This window comes from Dipodomys spectabilis, unplaced genomic scaffold, assembly GCF_019054845.1.
Source record: "Dipodomys spectabilis isolate Male_0828 unplaced genomic scaffold, ASM1905484v1 ptg000024l, whole genome shotgun sequence".
Lineage (NCBI taxonomy): Eukaryota > Metazoa > Chordata > Mammalia > Rodentia > Heteromyidae > Dipodomys > Dipodomys spectabilis.
Window position 1 is genome coordinate 9295115 of NW_024870701.1, and position 20179 is coordinate 9315293.

The 20179-nt window shown below is 38.0% G+C and overlaps 1 protein-coding gene across 1 annotated transcript in view; it reads right to left on the reverse strand.

Annotated features, from left to right (window-relative positions):
- Cdh2 (cadherin 2) overlaps positions 1-20179 on the reverse strand; it is a 224834-nt gene that overhangs the window by 11640 nt on the left and 193015 nt on the right. The window contains exon 15 of the mRNA XM_042675163.1: positions 827-991. Within this exon, the coding sequence (XP_042531097.1) occupies positions 827-991 (165 nt within the window). The remainder of the gene's footprint in view (positions 1-826; positions 992-20179) is intronic.

Sequence of the window (20179 nt, forward strand, 5' to 3'; positions counted from 1 at the left end):
AGATGTCAAATGCAAAGGGTAGAGCATAGAAAACTTCAAGGGAATTATTATTATGCACTATAATATAGTTAGTTTACTACTTACAATCTAGGGGAAAAGTTCTTCCTGGGTGAAGTGTGACTAATAACTGATAATATATGATGAAATTCATTTTTACAAACACAGAATATAAATTCACAGACCTGTTTTATATTATTATAATTAAATGGTTTCTCTGTTACTGTAGCCATATTTGTTTTCACATAAGAATAAATATAGGAAAAGTATGAATTACATAGCTATATTTTAAGCCACCTGTGGTCTACATAAGGCTAATCATTATTTTAAAATTAAAATAAAAACTTTGCCAAGTACTGGTGGTTCATGCCTATAGTTCATTCCTAACTCTCAGGAAGCTGAGAGCTGAGGATTATGGTTCGAAGCCAGATGGGGCAGAAAAGTCTGTGAGATTCTTGTTTGTTTGTTTGTTTGTTTTGTCAGTCATAGAGCCTGAACTCTGGGCCTAGGCGCTGTCCCTCAGCTCTTCAGCTCAAGGTTAGTGCTCTACCACTTAAGCCACAGTGCCCCTTTTGGCTTTTTCTGCTTATGTGTTGCTGAGGCTTCATGCATGCAAGGCAAGCACTCTACCACTGAGCCACCTTCCCAGCCACAAGTCTGTGAGACTCTTATTTCCAATTAACTACCCCCAAAAAGCCAGAAATAAAGCTGTGGCTAAAGTGGTAGAGTGCTAGCCTTAAGCAAAAGATCAGGGACATCATCCACGGGCACAAAAACTAATAATATTAAAATAAAAAGGCTTTTAAAGAAAATGAGTCTCTTTCTATACCTCATTAATGAAGTCTCCGATGTCCCCAGGGTGTGGGGCTGCAGATCGGACAGGGTACTGTGGTTCAGCATGAATGGGTCTCTCATCCAGTCGTCGGATTCCTACAGGCTTGATGGCATCAGGCTCCACAGTATCAGGCTGCTGGAGTTGGCTCAAATCATAATCCTGCAAAAGACAAAACCCAAAATCCATGGTGGATGGGTACAAAGATGGAGAATTACAACCTTTGTGTTTAAACACATCCTCAGAATGCATAGAAATGAGTGGAATTTAACATAATGGAAAAGTTGCCACTAGGAGTTTTTCATGTTATGATTAAATATTTCTTTCACACAGCTCTTTCTTCTGTGTTTTTCATGTCTGCAGTCTGTGCTCCATCTGCTTTAAACCGTTCCTCATCAGCTCTCAATGGGAAACAGCAGTGTGACGAGGTCTCACTACAAAATGACTAAAAAACCAACTAGAATGTATAGTTGTACCACAGAAGCAAAAAAAAAAAAAAAAAAACCCACCACTAATGTAATGCCTTGAATATTTTTTTAAAAAAAACTTGATAGAATCTAGGCCCTTATATCTGTCATTCTAGCTACTCAAGTGGCTGGGGATTGGTTTAAAATCAGCCGAGGCAGGAAAGTCCATGCGATTCTTATCTCCAATTAACCACCAAAAAGCCAGAAGCAGAGCTGGCTCAAGTGGTAAAGTGTTAGCTTGAACACAAAAAGCTCAGGGACAGCACTCAGGCCCTGAGTTCAAGGCCTAGGAGTAGCACCAAAGAAAAAATGGTGAAGGTATCAGTATCAATATTTCAGTCAACTTCATTGCTTCCTCCATTCTGTGATCTGGAGCCAGAGTCCACAAATTATAGTTTGTGGGTCAGTCTGATCTGTGGACTATTTTCCCTTAAGAATGGCCTTTTATTTTCAGAGTGTTACTTAAAATATCAACCAGGATATGCTAAGGGCACCACATGTGGTCCATAAAACCTAATGATCATTTCCTATCTAGCCCTATATAGAAACAGTTTGGTGATCTGAGATCTAAGAGTGCTGTGCCAGGGAGAGTACAGACTGTCCTCAATGAAGCTATGTGGCACATTCTGGAAAAACAGCCTCTGAACTCACAGGGAGGGAGAAGGAAGAAGTATAAGAAAGGATGGTGTGGGCATAGACTGAGTCCTATGAACTATTTTCAGATAATATAATAGCTGGCTGGACAGAAATGTATAAGGAAACACATTGTAAGTTGGAAATGAATTCAATTTTATGTTTAGGCGAGCACTTCACACTTTTAAAACCTCCAAATTCTCTGCTATAAAATGTCATATCCCCATCTTAACCTAAATGCCCCAATTCAATGCTGACATTTACAGAATGTACCAATAATCTGTTCCTCATCTTCATTCCTACTGCATCTCTATCTAAACTCAGCTTAAATCCTTCCTCAGAATCTCTACAGTAGTTTTGATTTATTCAATTCTCAAGCATTTACCACATCTGGCAGTGTTTTGGGTGTTTTACATACATCTGTTCATTTAATCCTCAGACCACATTTTGTCATCCCCATTTAAGAGAAGACACCAAGTTTCAAGTAACTCAGGAAACTTGTCCATGGTCCCAGATCTATCAAGACACAAAAACTGGCCCTAATTCCAAATGTATTATGCTTTACAGACTGGTTCTTTTCAGAGTTACCTTTGACACTGCGTCAAGCTCAAGCTACAAGACTAAATAAAAGAGGAATGAGTAAATGGCTGAATTCATATTCAGAAAAGAGATCAACAATGCCAATAGGAAATGTACTCATACACCTTTCTCATGTAAATGTAAGTCCTCTGTACGGTATTTTTTATAATAAAATGCACCAAAAAAAGAGATTAATGTCAAGAATGGTTAAAATAACAGGAAAGATAAAGGAAAGTTCACTAACCTGCATACCCACTATATGCCAGGCATCCAACCAAGTTGTTCTTTTTTTTTAAGTATGTATTAATTGAACTAAGATCTCACTGTGCTATTTCTACATACATATAATATACTTCTACCATGGTTCTTGCTAAAGATTTTTCTCACCATTAATATTTCCTAACAAACATGTAAAATTGTTTTATTACCTTGTCTTTGATTGCTAAAGTTTACTCTGAGTAGTGGATAAAATTCCTGAAGTCATACAGGTAGTAGATGATTAAGATGGGAGCCAAAACCAGATATGTCTGTCTTGATGCACATGATATAAAACAGAACTCTATAGCTAGGCACCAGTGTCTCACACCTGTAAACTTAGCTACTCAGGATGGTGAGATCTGAGGATCATGGCTCCCAGCCAGCCCAGGAAAACAAGCAAGTGGCCCCTGTTGAGTGTGCACCTGCACACACACACATACACCATGCATGAAAATAAAAAATAAAAAACTCTAAAGCCCTAGGATGTTAATTCCCCCTGATTTTAACTCTTCCCCTAATTAATTATTTACTTAGAGCTTTGTCTAGCCAGTACCATGATGGAAGAGATATCCATCTCAGAAGTGTGTACCACAATGAGGGTAGGTGGGAATACACAGAGTAAGACAAGCCAGATAGAGATGCATACTTTGTATATCACAGATAATAAACTACCCAGAAGAAAAATTGGTGTTGCATCTGAACACTGAAACTTGGGAGAAGGAGAAAGAACTATTTAAGAAAATCAATGACATGAGCAAAGGCGCGGGATTGTTGTCAGGATAGAGTATTTCAAATCATCCATATAAAAGAGCGAGAACAGCTTCATCTTGCACAAATGTGCTACATTTTCAATTTTATAGAATTGATGAGTTACCGAATATGTTATGGGTCTAAAATGATATAACATGTAAAAGCCTTTGAAATGTAAAAATGTTGTACAAGATCAAGAGAGATTTATTTCGAGAGTTGTGAATGCTTCCACATGAAGAAACATGGTTTTCCAGACCATTTTTAATTGTGTAACTACCAACACTGGAGAGTGGGATAAACTGTGGATTAGTCTGGACTCTCAGTGTGTTCCATAGAGATACATACTTATATGTGTGTGTATATGTGTATACATATACATACATACATACATATATATATATATATATATATATATTTGGTGGTGGTGGTGATGGTCGTGGGGCTTGATCTCTGGGCTTGGGCACCGTCCCTGCGTTCTTCAGCTCAAGGCAAGTGCTCTACCACATGAGCCACAGCGCCACTTCCAGAGTCTCATGGACTTTCTTGACTGGGCTGGCTTTGAACTGTGATCCTCAGATCTCAGCTTCCTGAACAGCTAGGATTATAGGCGTGAGCAACCAGCACCTGGCTGTATATATATTTGTATATAAGCATACATATTGTATTTTGAAAGTTAATAAATATTTCTACCCTGAGGGTAAAACATATTTTGTTGGAAGTCCCTGAATTGAAGCAAATTTAAGAATTATCTTTTCTGTGGTTACATATTTCTTGATAGTCTGGGATATATTTATTGCATGATAACCTACTGTGATAAAGATAGGAATATAAGAATTTCTTTTATGTGATTAGAAACAAAAAAAGAAAAGCATGTGGTACTCATGCGGTATGTGGAGAGAACCACTCTACCCTGCTTACCCTGTCTTTTTCACAGTTCCCAGTGGACTCAGAGGTTGCAAATATACATACATTTTGATGTGTCAGTACTGTTTCAAAAATACTCCAGTAAATCGCCAATATTTAGACCTAAGTATCACAACTGTAATAGAAAGAGCTGCAAAAGAGCTTACACTCTGCCGGGCGCTGGTGGCTCACGCCTGTAATCCTAGCTACTCAGGAGGCTGAGATCTGAGGATCGCGGTTCAAAGCCAGCCAGGGCAGGAGAGACCGTGAGACTCCTATCTCCAATAAACCACCAGAAAACCGGAAGTGGCGCTGTAGCTCAAGTGGTAGAGCGCTCACCTTGAGCTGAAGAGCTGAGGGGCAGTGCCCAGGCCCAGAGTTCAAGCCCCACGGCCGACAAAAAAAAAAAAAAAGAGCTTACACTCTAACATAACAATGTGAAGTATGAAGGTGACAGCAGCCATTCCCTTGGGACAATGACTGTTCCTCCTGTTGGCCTGCTTCATTCACTTACTAATGTGCATAGGACACACTTGAACACCATGGAATCCCAGCTGTTTATGTTTCCTACTTGAGATCAGAAGTGGTTTTAAAACTTCTGGGTTCTGCTCGGTCCTTCTGACCATCATTGTATTAGGTCAAGAAAGTATCCATTCAAAGTTACCGTTGAATATAATCTCAGTGATGACAATCATATCAAAAGATTTGTTCATTAAGAAATTGGACTTAAATGACATCACACACCATGGTAGTAATTCATACTAAAAAGAAGAGAAAAAGTCTTGGTCCTGTCAGAATTCGTTTTTATATCATGATGGGATCCCGTTAAATTCCTGTTAAATAATGCTATCAAAAATGAATCAGAAAGCCATTAATTACACGAAGCAAGAAACTGTGTGAGAACACACAACAGTTTCTGTGTGATGGCTTTTCCTCCTCTGCTGCAATTGCAAGACAGAAATATCTAATGGTCATTGGAGCCTAAGACAAAGAATATCACTGACCCACAGGGATGGGCTCTTCTGCTGATGTCCATCTGTGTTGTAAGGCAAAAGTTCTGAGTTGCGGGCTCAAATTTAGATCTTTTGAAAAGGGTCATTCAATGTGAATTTTGTAAATTATACATCTTTACTATCCCATAATGCTTTACTTAAACACAAATTACAACATATAAGGTGAAAATTATAATGAGAATTACAGAGACCAAAAATGTCTTCAAAGTCTTTGGGTTCATGGCCTCATTCTGAAGACCATGAACAATCCAGGAAGAAATCTTTATTTGGATCCTAAAATTCTAGAGAGAGAGTACATCTGGAAATTTTCATGTACTGGTCAATCTTTACAGTGTTCACATCCCAAAGAAATTTAAGTATCAAAGGAAAGCCCAGGAAAATCTATTTTAACTAATATTTAGAATCTGTGTTAATTGGCAATGATCACTAAAATATGCATGGAATTAGGTTTTTAGAATACTAATATTATAAGTAACTTAACATATTTTTCTGTGATTTGCAACTTTTTAAGGGTGAATTAATTCTAGGAGAATTAGGAGGAGGTTAATACCAATTAAAGCTCTAGTTCTGGTTTTCTTGCTAAAATACCACTGACTTGTAACAATTTGAAATTGATTCAGAAAATAATGAAACAAATCTACCTTGGGGCATTTGGTTGTTAAACAAAGCAAAATTACATGAAATCAAATTAAACGAACGGTAAAATAGAATACAGGATACAAATAAACTGGAATTCTGTAATCTTAATATTTCAGAAAACTGTTTTTCATTTTTTCTCTTAATATTTCAGAAAACTGTTTTTCAGGTATAAGCTACAGTCTGGCAGTCTGTTTCAGGGAGTGGTGAACACATTTATCTACCATTCCACAAATCTTTAAGAAATGCTTACTGGGTGCCAAATGCCATTTTCAGCTCTGAGAGACTGAAAGAAGGAAAAGAAATTTTACTCCATCATCTGTGAGGAATCACATTAAGTACTTACTTTCTCACAGGGCATCACATGTAATCCAAACAAAAGCCCTTCCAATGATTGTTATTCTTCCTACTCTATTGACTACTGCCCTTCAGAGAGGTTAATGATTTGTACAGGGTCACAGACTCAGTTAAGCAGAGCCAAAAGATAAATCAGAGACCATCAGAGCAAGTGAAATAAATGTATTGAAACATTTGTTGCATCGTGAAATGCACCACATAGATTGTGGAAGAGAGGCAATAGGGTTTAAATGTGTGTAGGATGGGGGGTAAGGTAGAACTTAAGTGGAAATGCTACTGAGACATTGTACTCGGACATGTGCCATAGGAAAGACAGAGTTCTTAGCATTGTGTACACTTGGTTGAAACAAGATTCACTTTTGTTTAGGAAAAGAGAAGTCTATACTTCGGTCCATAAAGATTCTGGCCCAAGGAAAGAGGGTGCAGGTTTTCATGGTTTTCTGTTATCCTCCATTAATTGAGCCTGTGGTAACTCACAGGAGTGTTATTCTCCTAGGTCAAGCCTGGTAACATTGTAAAAGTTGCAACTTTAAAATACCCATATAGTTAAGGTAGACATTTTAAATGTCTTAAGATTAAGAAATAAAATACTAATATGAACAGAAATAGATAAAATTCTCAAGGAAAATAAAGTATCTGTTTTGTGGGGAAAAAAAGGTGGCATAGAGCAAGAAACTTCAGACAAATGAAGAAAACTGAAGGGAAAGGAAGAGTAGAACATGACTATCAAATCATCTGTAGCTCCTGGGATTAAAGTAATTGAAGTTCCTCTTTAATTCCTTAGCCCACGTATTTATCAGGCAGTTGTTTCTTTGAAGATTTGTTCTTGGGAAATTTAATTTTTTGAGTTCAAGTATATTTTGGCTATGAGACTTTTGTCCATTGTATGGCTAGTGAAGATCTTCTCCCAATCTGTGGGTTTTCTATTGATCTTGCTAGCTATGTCCTTTGCCATGCAGAAGCTCTGGAGCTTCATGCAATCCCATTTGTCCAACCTTCCTTTAATGTTTTTGTGTTTCTGAGTCTCTATTAAGAAAGTTTCGGCCTGTGCCAAGGAGACCTAGGGTTTCTCCTATTCTGTCTTGTAATGTTTTCAGGGTGTCTGCTTTGACTCCGAGGTCTTTGATCCATTTGGAGTTGATTCTGGTGTAACTGTACCATAAATAAGTGGGCTAAAGACTTAAAGAGAAACTTCTCTGAAGCGGAAATAAGAATGGCTAATAGACACATAAAGAAATGCTCAACCTCTCTAGCCATAAAAGAAATGCAAATTAAAACAACATTGAGATTCCACCTCACCCCAGTTAGAATGCTATAATCAAGAACTCTAATAACAACAGATGCTGGACAGGATGTGGCCAGAAGGGAACCCTACTGCATTGTTGGTGGGAGAGTAACCTTGTTCAACCACTCTGGAAAGCAGTATGGAGGTTCCTCAAAAGTCCACATAGAGCTTCCCTATGACCCAGCAATCCCACTTTTGAGCATTTACCCAAAGGATCACAAACAAGGCCATATTAAAGCTACCAGCACAACTATGTTTATTGCAGCATTATTCACCATAGCTAAGATAAGGAACCAACCCAGATGCCTCTCAGTAGATGAATGGATCAAGAAAATGTGATATATATATATATATATAATGGATTTCTATGCCTCTATCAGAAAGAATGACATAGCCCCATTTGTTAGGAAATGGAAAGACTCGGAAAAAATTATATTAGGTGAAGTAAGCCAGGCCCAAAGAAACGTAGGTCCCATGGTTTCCCTTATCTGCAATAACTAGTACATGTGTAGGACAGCAGAAAAGGCCAAAAGCTATATACATGTGACCATATAAGATGAAGTTAAGCGAAATGAACCCCAAGATAGGGACACAAGTTAATTTTTTCTTTCTTCCTATTGTTTCTAACATATTTATAATGTACCATGTGATTTTTTGTTGTTGTTTTGTATGTTCGTCCCCCATGGTATAACCCCTATTTTCACTGTTTTTGATGTTGGTGCCCTGCATCTTGTATGCACACTTCTCTAATTCAGGGAGGGGAAGGGAAATTTGAAATGCTTAAATAAGGATACAGGTTGACCCATTGTAACAACGAGATGTACAAAACACTGTTGAAAACAAACTTCACAACTTTGGTGTCGAGGGGCGGAGGAAGTATAGCTGTGGAAGTGGGAGGGAAGGGATGGTAGGGGGAAAACAAAGGAGGAGGTAACAATGCTCCATAGGAAATGTACTCATTACCTTGTTCATGTACCTGTAACCCCTCTGTACAGCATTTTTACAATTAAAAAAACGTACAAAAGAAAAAAAGTAATTGAAGACAATAGTAAAATGTGTCAACACATTACCATATTATTAATGACACTTAAATCAAATACCCTAGCAAACTTGCTGTATATTACATTACAACCTCATATTCTTCCCCAGCAAATATGGTGAGGATAGTAACAATTTGCACAGGTGAAATGGTGACAACTAAGTAGATTCTACAGATTACTGAAATTCCTCCAAATTAAAAAAAAAAGCTAAACATTTCTTGAGATTTAATTATAAACCTACTTGGGATAAAATAACTCAAGGACTTAAAATATAGAGATGAAGGGCCTGTTGTTTCTATCTTCATCCATATTTTACTCTCATTGCCAGTCTTCCACCCTCTACGAGGGAGATGGCTAAGGACCCAGTGAAAGAGAGCATTTCCATTGTTTCTGCTTCCTTGGCTAGCTTCCTTGGAAAGTCTAATTTGAAAATGCTACCTGTTTTATGGATGAGCTAAAGGCTCATGATAGTTTTGTTTCAGAAACTGGCACACTGAAACTTTATTACAATGTATCTCTCATTATGAAATGTTTGGCACATTCTTTTGGAAAAGTGAAGGAAATATGCAATGAGGTTCAAATACCTTGTCTTGGGTTACAGATTTTGTTACTGGCCTCATAGAGCTTTGCATATAATATCTGCAATAGGGACATGCCTGAAAGCCCAAATACTTTCATTTTCTTCTAATGTTTGTAATCTCTAATTCTTTTTGTAGCCTAGAGGCTACGAAGAAGAATTCATCTCCTTACCCTCAGAAGCACTGTCTGGCTGGAAGGTAAAGTATGGCCAATGAAAACATCTCTGCTGTATTTTTACCTAAACCTCTAACTTCTCTTGTCAAATTCCCCAAATGTCACCATTTGGATAAAGAGGTCATTATTATTGGTTCTTGTGGGAAACACATGCACAGTTAATAAAGAAACAACATTTGGTTGGGAAAATAGTGAGAAGAAACAGAGTTCTTCGGTTTATGATATACCATTTCAGATTTTCCTAAAGAGCTTTTTTTGTTTTGGTTTATTTTGAGATAAATTTATATATGCAAGTCAATTCAGTAAAGGGACCCTGGCATTGACTTCTAAAAGCAGATTCTCTGGTCAGAATATCTTGAGTTAAATCCTGGCTCTGTTATAACTTCAATATGTGCTTTTGAGCAAATAGTTTTAATACATTTCCTGGGCTCCCTTTAATAGTCATTATTCAAAAAGTTAATTAGGGGTGAATGCTGTCAAGAATCCAATGTACATCCTACAAAATTAAGAAGAGTGAGGGAAGGGGTGGGGTGGGTAGGGAAGGGACAAGTGAGAATGTGGAAAGGGTGACATTGATCAAGACACATAGTATTCATAAACTGCTCTGCTAAATGCCAGCTCCTTTGTATAACTACCTACAGATAATATAAAAAGAGAAAAGTTAACTAGGAGTCTACAAATAAGTCTATATCAAGTTTCAACGATCCTTTTCTGTTTCAGTCAGAAGATATTTTAGGCTTGTTGGCTTACACAATCTCTGTTGTAAGTGTTCTAGTCTATTGTTGGTGTAGTATGCACAACATATAAATGGTAGAATTAATGACATTGCTAGCAAATATTTATGCAGAGTAACAGGCAGTTAGTTGATTCAAATGTTGGCCTGCCATTAACCAGCAGCATTAACACACATTAAGCGTAGCTGTTAATACAAGCTTGGCATTCAAATCCTTATCATGTTATTACTTTGATGTTGACAATTTTTCACTTTCCATTTCCTGAAGTATAATATAGCAAATTCATAATTAGCTAGAAAGAATAAAGAGTAAAATGAATTACATAAAATATATGTTCGTTCACATGAAGTGACAGGAGTAGCAAAGAATGAACCATATGCAAAGCATGTATAAATAAAAATATTTAAAAAGAAATAAGGATGAGCACTGACAAATCCCAAGTATGTGCCATGTGCAGCCTAGCAGTATTGTGTCCCTTGGTCATCAATGTGAGAACAATAGGAAAGGGTAATGTACTGACAAAAAAATTCCCTAGTAAATCCTACTCCTCTATTCTTAAATTTACTAACCTGGACTGTGTCCTCTGGGTGGGTATAAATATATATATACATACATATATTACACACACACACACACACACACACACACACACACACACACACACACACACGGATGAGTGACTTGGAAACACTGTTTACAGGGTAAACTTTAGCCAACCATAAAAATGCAGAATGCGGTTTCCACAGGTATGTCCAGTTCTTCCATCTGTTAGCTTGCTTATAAAGCATAATTTTGCAAAATAATTATTCAAGAAATCAAACATGTCATGGTTAAGAGATTCCACTTTATTTTCCACTTTGGCCAGATGGTCAGAGTTGGTTGCCCACATAGGGGCTGGTTCTGGAGATTGGCAGGACGTCTACAGAGAACTCAAGCTCAGGCACGCAATCTCTTGACTCAAGAGAGCCACCTGGCTTGGCCTCAAGAGGTTTTCTTGTACCTGTTCCTTATTCTTCTGTCCGGGCATCCTGCCGGCATTTCAGATTTTAGTCCCTGCTGTTGTGTATTCAGACTTCCTATTTTTTCATAGCTTCATTGTTTAGATTATAACAAATGCTTAAAAGTTGCTTTTGTTGAAAGGCATTAATGCCTTATTTGGCCCACAAATTAACTAAACACAGGGTAAAATCTAGACATCCCTGTCTCCAGTGTTCTTCTGTGTCTTTTGAACCACTCTTTCCTGCAGTTATTCTGCAGCCATCTTGGATGCTATGAAAGAGCAGACAGGAGACAGAACCACCTGGTAGGAATCAATGGCTCATTTAACAAGGTCCCATCTGACCAATCTTGAGACAATTTACTATCAGACTACCTTGGACCATCTCTCTGACTTCACTTCTGTCTACCAGAACACATCTGTGGACTGGGACTGTTGAGCATGCATCTTTTCCACAGCTCTCTTTTAATCATTTGTCTATTTAAACCTATAGCTCATATCTGTATCCCAAAGACAGTCGAAGATGAACTGAAGTCCTGTCTTCCCATGGATGCTTAAGCCATGTGATAAAACTCCTTTGTCTCCCCTATTTGGGGTATAGGGACAAAGGGCCAGATCTGATATTTGGAAGCCTGGAAATATGTACTTGGGATCTGAAGCTCAGGTTTCCATATTTATTTTATTTTTTCATGTAACAACTAATGTGCTCAATTTGGCAATCCATACTTAACCAGTTAATTGGGTCTCGGCCTTTGCCCATTTTGAATTTAGGCTGCCAGTATCTATCGAATAAGCTGAAGCCAAAGCCCTAGCCTTGCTGGTCTTTCTCAGTACTATCTGCCCACTATAGGTTAGTGACACTAAATAATAAAAACTATGGGTTAGTGACACTAAATAATAAAAACCACCTACCATACGACATCAAGAATAATGCAATAAGAGCTTGGGCTATCAAGTCTCATAGTTCTGGATTTGAAATTGTACTGGTAGCACTGTTTAATTCATATGGATTCTAGGAAGGCTCTCAAGAATCATACCAAAACTGAGAGTGTGGCCAAGTGCCTGACACAAAACAGGTATGTGAGGCAGGCTAGCATTTATAAGGGCTATCGTCATTTGGTACACACATCAGAGCTTTTCATAAATGAAAGCGAAGTTATCAGTGGTATTCAATTGACCCTATGGGTAAAGATGTATTCAGGTTAGAAATTCAGGGAGAAGGCCAAACACAGTTCATTAACTTACAGATGAGTGATGTCAGATACCAACTGTCCAAGATAAGAGAAAAGGATGACTGTAAGCCCCTGCACTATTAGAGATTTAGGAACAAGTTTGGACACAGCAGTTCAAAATAGAGAGGTAGGAATGCAGTTCACAAAGCCACAAAGCAAAGATAGTTTGATTTAGCCTGACTCCAGAGAGACAAAGTATCTTGAGATCAAGTCTCGGTGGCTGAAGTTAATTACACAGGTATAGTCATGGACTAAGCTAAGAATGTACTCCATAATTACCTTAAGTGCCAACAGTTCAGTGTTACTGCAGTATAAAATGTCCAGCAGGGTGAAAATGAGAAGATGAAGTAAACCACCTACCCCAAAGTGCCCATTCCTAAAACCCAGTCCCTGATCATGTGGGGCTTCCCCTCTTCTCATGGCCCTGAACACTGATGAATGTGCTCTCTGTCATGGGGACTCTAGAAGGCCTCATCTATTTAAATACTGAGAGTCATTTGCATGAAGCACAGAATAAATCAATTTTATTTAAAAAAAGAATGTCAACTGACACACTTGATTACATCTGGATTTTTGAGGCTCTAGAAGCTTGGACTTCTAAAAGAGCTCATGTCATGCATCCCTTCATTTAGAGATCTCCCTTTATTTATCTGTCTACCTCTATATAGACTGGAAGCAAGCACTGCCTACTTTATAGGATAGAGAGACAGATAGACAAACAGACAGACACACAGATACAATTCCTGACATGTGCAACTGCTTGGACCTGCTCAAAAAGACACTAGCGTGACAAAGATTACTAAGTATTTTCATCAGATGCCTGTCCTGATTCGTGATGGGTATTACATACTCATGTTTCAGCCTCATCTCATTTCCAAAAACTACTGTACTTGTATCTTCTCTTTGTTCATGGACACATTTCTCTCTTGCATGTCTGGACTGACCAGATAGATGAAGGGAATGGGGTAAAAACTAATTTTATACAAACTCCCAAAAGATTCTTGAAACTCAGATATCCAAAGTGGATAGGGGAAAGACCTATTGGGAATTGATAACCACATCCACATTTATTCTTTTTTGGGGTTATATTCTTTCTTTGTACATCTTTATTGTAAAAATATTGTACAGAGGTGTTACAGTTACATGGGCAAGGTAATGAGTACATTTCCTGTCGAGCATTGTTGCCTCCTCCTTTGTTTTTCCCCTATCATCCCTTCCCTCCCACCTCCACAACTACACCCCTCCCTGGCAAAGTTTAGGTGCACAGAAACAATATTTTCCCCTAGGGATTTAGAAGTGACAATCTCCTGTGCTACTTCCAGATGTGGCTGGCAAACATTTCCCATAAATCATTTTCTACATGCTGGTGTCATCCAATGACGACAACAACTATGTGTGGCTAGAGTGTCCTGGAGGCTATAGGCAACACAATGTAGCCATGGGCATGCTCGGTCCCCAAGTGACTGTCTAGAATAGATCAAAACTTCTTTCTCCACTCTACCCATGACACACCCATGACACACACTGACACAAATTAATTACTCTTTCTAGAAAGTATGCAAAGATGTGTTTCAGCTGGGGTCTTGTCACGGAAGGTTACCACCTTGTTACCAGTTAGGCACAATAAATTAGCTGCTAACTTATTTTAACTAATACATTGGGCTAAATGTATCAGTTTCAATTATGTACTCCCTCACCCTTTTCTGACAGGACTGACTTCAAACTTCAGTCACAAGTCTCAGCTTCTTGATTAGCTAGGATTACAAGAATGAGCCACTAGCTTCTGCCCCCTATTTTCTCTTCAGGCAGTAGTATGGAAACCAATCCTGTGATTCCAGAATAATGTGCTCTGAAATAAAAAACTGGTTTTTTTCATCTAAAGCAAAACAATGACGATGTAATTTAATCAAAGTCTGCAAATATAAGTATCTATAAAGTACAGGTTGATAATAAATAATAAACCTGGAAAAATTACTGGAATATCAATATACATTTCTGTTTCGTTTTTTAATATATTTTTTATTGTAAAGACACAGTACAGAGGGGTTACAGTTACATGAGTACAGTAATGAGTACATGTCCTGTCAAGCATTGCTACCCTCTCCTTTCTTTTTCCCCTACCATCCCTGTCCTCCCCACCTCTCCAACTCCTTCCTTCTCTCCCCTCCCACAAAGTTGTAGTGTCTGGTACATCTCATTGTTTCAATGGGTCATCCTGTATCATTATTTCAGCATTTTGCTATTTCCCTTCACCTCCCTAAATTATAAAAATGTATATACAAGATGCAGGGCCCTAGAGTTTCTCCTATTTCTTCCTGTAATGTTTTCATAGAGTCTGATTTTATTTTGAGGGCTTTGAGATGTATATGGATCTAGTTTTAATTTTCTACAAGTGTTTAATCAATTTTGCCAGCACCATTTACTGAAAAGGCTGTCTTTCTTCCATTCTATTTCTTTAGTTCCCTTGTCAAAGGTTAGATGGCTATAGGTCTATGGATTCATTTCTGGGTCTTCAGTCCTATTCCATTGGTCCTCGGGTCTGTTTGTGTGCCAGTACCAAGATGTTTTGATTGTAATGGCTTTGTAGTAGAGTTTGAAATTTGGAATGGATATTCCTCCAGCGCTGTTCTTTCTACTAAGGATTGTTTTTGCAATTCGGGGTCTTTTATTGTTCCATATGACTTTTTGGATTGCTTCTTCTTTTCATTGAAAAATGAGGTTGGAATGTTGATAGGTATCACATTGAATTTGTAGATAGCCTTTGGCAGTATTGCCATTTTCACGATGTTAATCCTCCCAATCCAGGAGCATGGGACGTTTTTTCCACTTGTTTAGTTCTGCTTTAGTTTTCTTTTTCAGGCTCCTTGGCACAGGCTGAAATATTCTTAATAGAGACCCAGAAGCACAACAAATCAAAGAAAGGTTGGACAAATGGAACTGCATGAGGCTGCAGAGCTTCTGCATGGCAAAGGACATAGCTAGCAAGATCAACAGAAAGCCCACGGACTGGGAGAAGATCTTCACTAGCCATACAACGGACAAGGGTCTCATATCTAAAATATACTTAGAACTCAAAAAACTAAATCCCCAACAACAAATTCTCAAAGAAACAACTGCCTTATTAACAAGTGGGCTACAGACTTAAAGAGAGACTTCTCTGAAGAGGAAATAAGAATGGTCAATAGACACATGAAGAAATGCTCGGCCTTTCTAGCCATAAAATAAATGGAAATCAAGACAATGTTGAGATTCCCCTTCACCCCAGCTAGAATGGTTATAATCAAGAAACCTAGTAACAACGGATGCTGGAGAGGATGTGGCCAAAAGGGAACCCTACTGCATTGTTGGTGGGAGTGTAAACTTTTTCAACCACTCTGGAAAGAAGTATGGAGGTTCCTCAAAAGACTCTACATAGTGCTCCCTTATGACACAGCAATCCCACTTTGGGGCATTTACCCAAACAATCACAAACAAGGTCATACCAAAGCTACCAGCACAACCATGTTTATCACAGTATTATTTACCATAGCTAAGATATGGAACCAACCCAGATGCCCCTCAGTAGATGAATTGATCAAGAAAATGTGATATATATATATATATATATATATATATATATATATATATAATGGAACACTATGTCTCCATCAGAAAGAATGACATTGCTCCATTTGTTAATAATGGAAAGACTTGGAAAAAAATCATACTAAGTGAAGTAAGCCAGGCCTAAAGGAACACAGGTCCCATGGTTTTCCTTGTTTGCAGTGACTTGTACATGTCTAGGACAAGTAGAGAAGGTCATGGTAATACCATGGGGGAAGAACGTACAAAAGAAACAATAATATCACATAGTACCTTATAAATACATTAAAAACAACAGCAGCAAAGATAAAACCTCTTGTGTCCTTATCTTGGGGTTCATTTTGCTTAGCTGTTTTGGTTTTTTAAAGAAAGTTTTTGTTTAGTTTCCAATAATTGTACCATGTTGGAATATTTTTCAATCTCCTTTCCATTTGGGACCATTTGAGTGGGAAACAGTAACAGTGTGATTTTTTTCAATATTTGAATTTTTAGACTAAAGTAACAGCTGTGAATTGTGTATGAACAGAACCCAGTGGGTGAATTTCGACTTTTGCAGTGCATAGAAATCATCTTTCTGATGGGTCTCCCAAACTATCAGCATTGGTATCAGTTGCCTTCCCTGAGCACTCAGAACCATCCCTGATACAAAAACAAATAAACAAAAACTAGCCCCAAATATGTCTCTAAACTTAAAGAAATTAAATCTGGAAACTCACACAGTGACCTCAGTCCTGGCATGTGAAAACCATAATAATCATTCTGAGAAGAGGTGAGCCATCTGTGCCTGGCTTGAGTATATTGGGTCCTGCCTACATTGCAGTACTGTTGTGACTGTCCAAAGAAATCATGAGTATAGCTGGGTGCCGGTGGCTCACACCTGCAATCCTAGCTACTCAAGAGGCTGAGATCTAAGCATCATGGTTCAAAGCCAGCCTGAGCAGGAAAGTCCGTGAGACTCTTATCTCCAATAAACCACCCAAAAACTGGAAGTGGCACTGCGGCTCAAGTGGTAGAGCACTCGCCTTGAGCTGAAGAGCACAGGGGCAGCGCTCAGGCCCAGAGTTCAAGCCCCATAACCAATAAATAAAAGAAACCATGAGTATAAAGCAAATACTCCAGTGCTTAACCCATAAGATACACAAACAAAAGGTTTTGATAACAAGATAGAGAATGAAGCTGCTTAATGTCAAATGATTTAGGTAAGGGAAGTATAAAGTCAGCACCAGTGAGTGTTGTAAACACAGTACACAATAACACACAACAAAAGTTTGTGTAATGTAAGAAAAATGGTAGTAAAGTCAAATAGCAAGGTAGCTATTTGTCTTTTCTTTCCCAGGGTTAAAAAGAGACAGGACCATAGCAAGTGAGCTGTGGGCTATTTCTTGCTGATGTTTAAGGAACTAGATGCAGCGATCACAGAAAGTGATATCTTGTCTACAACCAGCCCCACTATCCAAAAGGGCACTAAGGACATTTACTAATGAAGGTAATTAAACATGCTTGATATCCAGTAAAGCTCTGTTGGTGATAGCAGTGAAGCAGATAAAGAAACCTCAGCTTATGAAAAGGGACTTGACATTGTACTAAAAGTGTCTGTCCAAGAGCTAACAGCACAGGGCAGAGATAATGCTCCCATCAGAACACACAGAAGGCCAGTTTCAGATGTAGGCTTAGCTTGGTCTCCTGACGACAGACATCTGGGCAGAAATCCATATGCTCTGATAAATGTCTACTATGCTACAGACAAGAAAAAAGAAAGTGCTCTTTTCCCCCTCATTTTTCCTTAGGTCACTATGTTGCTGTTATTGTTAAGAAATTAGGGACCTTGACACAGAACTTAGGCGAAGATCTTAATCAAAGGCAAGAAAGATAAGGACTATCTTTGTGAAAGTCTCTTTTGGTTTTGGTTCTTTCTAACCAGTGAGCTGCCAAGAAGAGGGGCTCTTTGTCTTGGCAGAAAGAACAACAATCTGTTTCAGGTTAATATTGAAGCTGTTGCTACAAGCCTGCAGTGTACTAGCCACTGTAGTAGCCACTGTCATCCCCTGGTGGCTACCTACTACCTAAATTGAATTCAGAGGCTTCTAGTTCCTCCAAAGCTAAACAGATGAAATGTGTTAAATTCTTACCAGAATTTTGCAAAGCCAAAAATGATCCTCTAGAAGACTGTCTACAGGAGACATCAAGTAAATGATCTTGATAATCACAAGCCATTTGCACCTTGGCACAGTCCTTTCCCATGCTTTGAGGCAATACATTTGCTCCATAAAACACTGGCCATGTGTAACAAAACTAAAACTTGTCTAGAGCTTAGCATCAGCCCCATTTCTAAGGTCATTGTTATGAATTATGGAAAACTGTCCATTTCAAGAAAGCTGGGCTTCTGAGGAACTGACCATGATTTTTGATATTTGACGCAAGACTATTCAGAAAATTAGGCTTTTAGATTAAACATACTGAAAAAGTAAAATCATAAATAATTTCTATTTTCCTAAGAATAAATTTAATTTTGTTTAAATTTATTTAAATTTAAATTTTTTAAAATGGAGTTTGAGAATTTATTTTACCAGATATCAGTATATTAGAAAGCAACAATAATGAACACAAAATGGTACTGGACAAAAACAGATAAACAGAAAGGTAGGGAAGAATAGTCATGAAGCCAAGCCTTGCAACATTTGTGCACATATATGTATGCACACAAACACACACACACACACATTTCTAGTAATCACTTTCATGACAGTGAACTATGATTATTTTTTAAGTAAATGAAGCTGGATATCTATAATGGAAGAAAAATTAAAAGGCCCAGGCTTACACCAAATAGAAGAATACGGATAGATCACACTTCTGATTTACAATTATGATCTGCCATAATTGCAATAACATGACAGAGCTTCAATAGGACAACATAAAGATATGAGAGGGGAGAGAGGGATCATTACATTGGGACAGATTAAATTTCATTAAATAGGCTATGATTCACTAATCATGAGAAAAACGGAGAAACCAGTGTTTATGAAAATTTGAAGTATGTCTTTATGGCATGCTACGCTATAAAGACAATGACAAAATAAGCTATAGAGAGAGTGTATTTGTAAAATACATTTACCTGACAAAAACTTCAGTTCAATTATACATAAATCACTAAGAAAGAATAAGACAACTGATAAAAAATAAGATACTAAAACGTTCAGTAAGCCAGCAAGAATTTCCCAATTAAATGATAATAAGTGGAACTCATACTATCTAAATGACTGAAGGTTAGGCCAAATAAATCCAAGTGCTAATGAAAATGAAAATGTGGTCCAATCAGAACTTGGATAGGTTGTGGGGAGGGGAGATGGGAAGTTGGCAGGACTGTACTCATGCTGCACATAGGCACACACTCAAAAAATGTACCCAACATGTGCAACATGACATATGACATTCAGGATCCAACTGGAGAAAGCATCAATGTCCAGGAGTAGGACAAAGTGTAAATAAAACGTGGAGAATTCTTACAATAGAACATTATTTATCAAAGGCAAAAGTAAACTACTTTCTTGTACACAGTATGGATAACTCTTAGAGGCATAATTTTAAATAAGAGAAGTCACACACAGTCTCTAATGTACAGAATTCATAAATAAAAAAACATCACGGAACAGAAATTTGAAAAAAATACTGGACACATCTGACAGCAAGAATATGATCTGGTCGAGGTGAAAAGGAAGCTCTCAGGCTACTGGAAATATTGCCAGGGGTATTGGTTATATTCTTAACTATGCCGGAAGCTTTCTGCCACTGGCTGCATTTAAAGGAAGTCATGTGAGTCATAGTCACAGTGTAGTGCCAATAACAAGTCAGATCAGAGTTTTTGAAACCCTAATATAGCTGTGAACAAAATGAAGCTTAATTGAATGAATACAAAGGAACGAAGTACCCGACTATGAGAGAGAAGACATGTAGTCGTTTTATCTATGGAGAAAGAACAAGAGAAAGATAAAAGAAATCTGCCACCAAGAGACAGAAGGATAAATCACCAAAACACCAAGGAAAGCATTGGTGACCATGTGTAGACAGACTTGATGGTTGCCTCCTGAAGGAGTTCACCCACCACTAATTCCTTCCAATGGGCCTCTATTT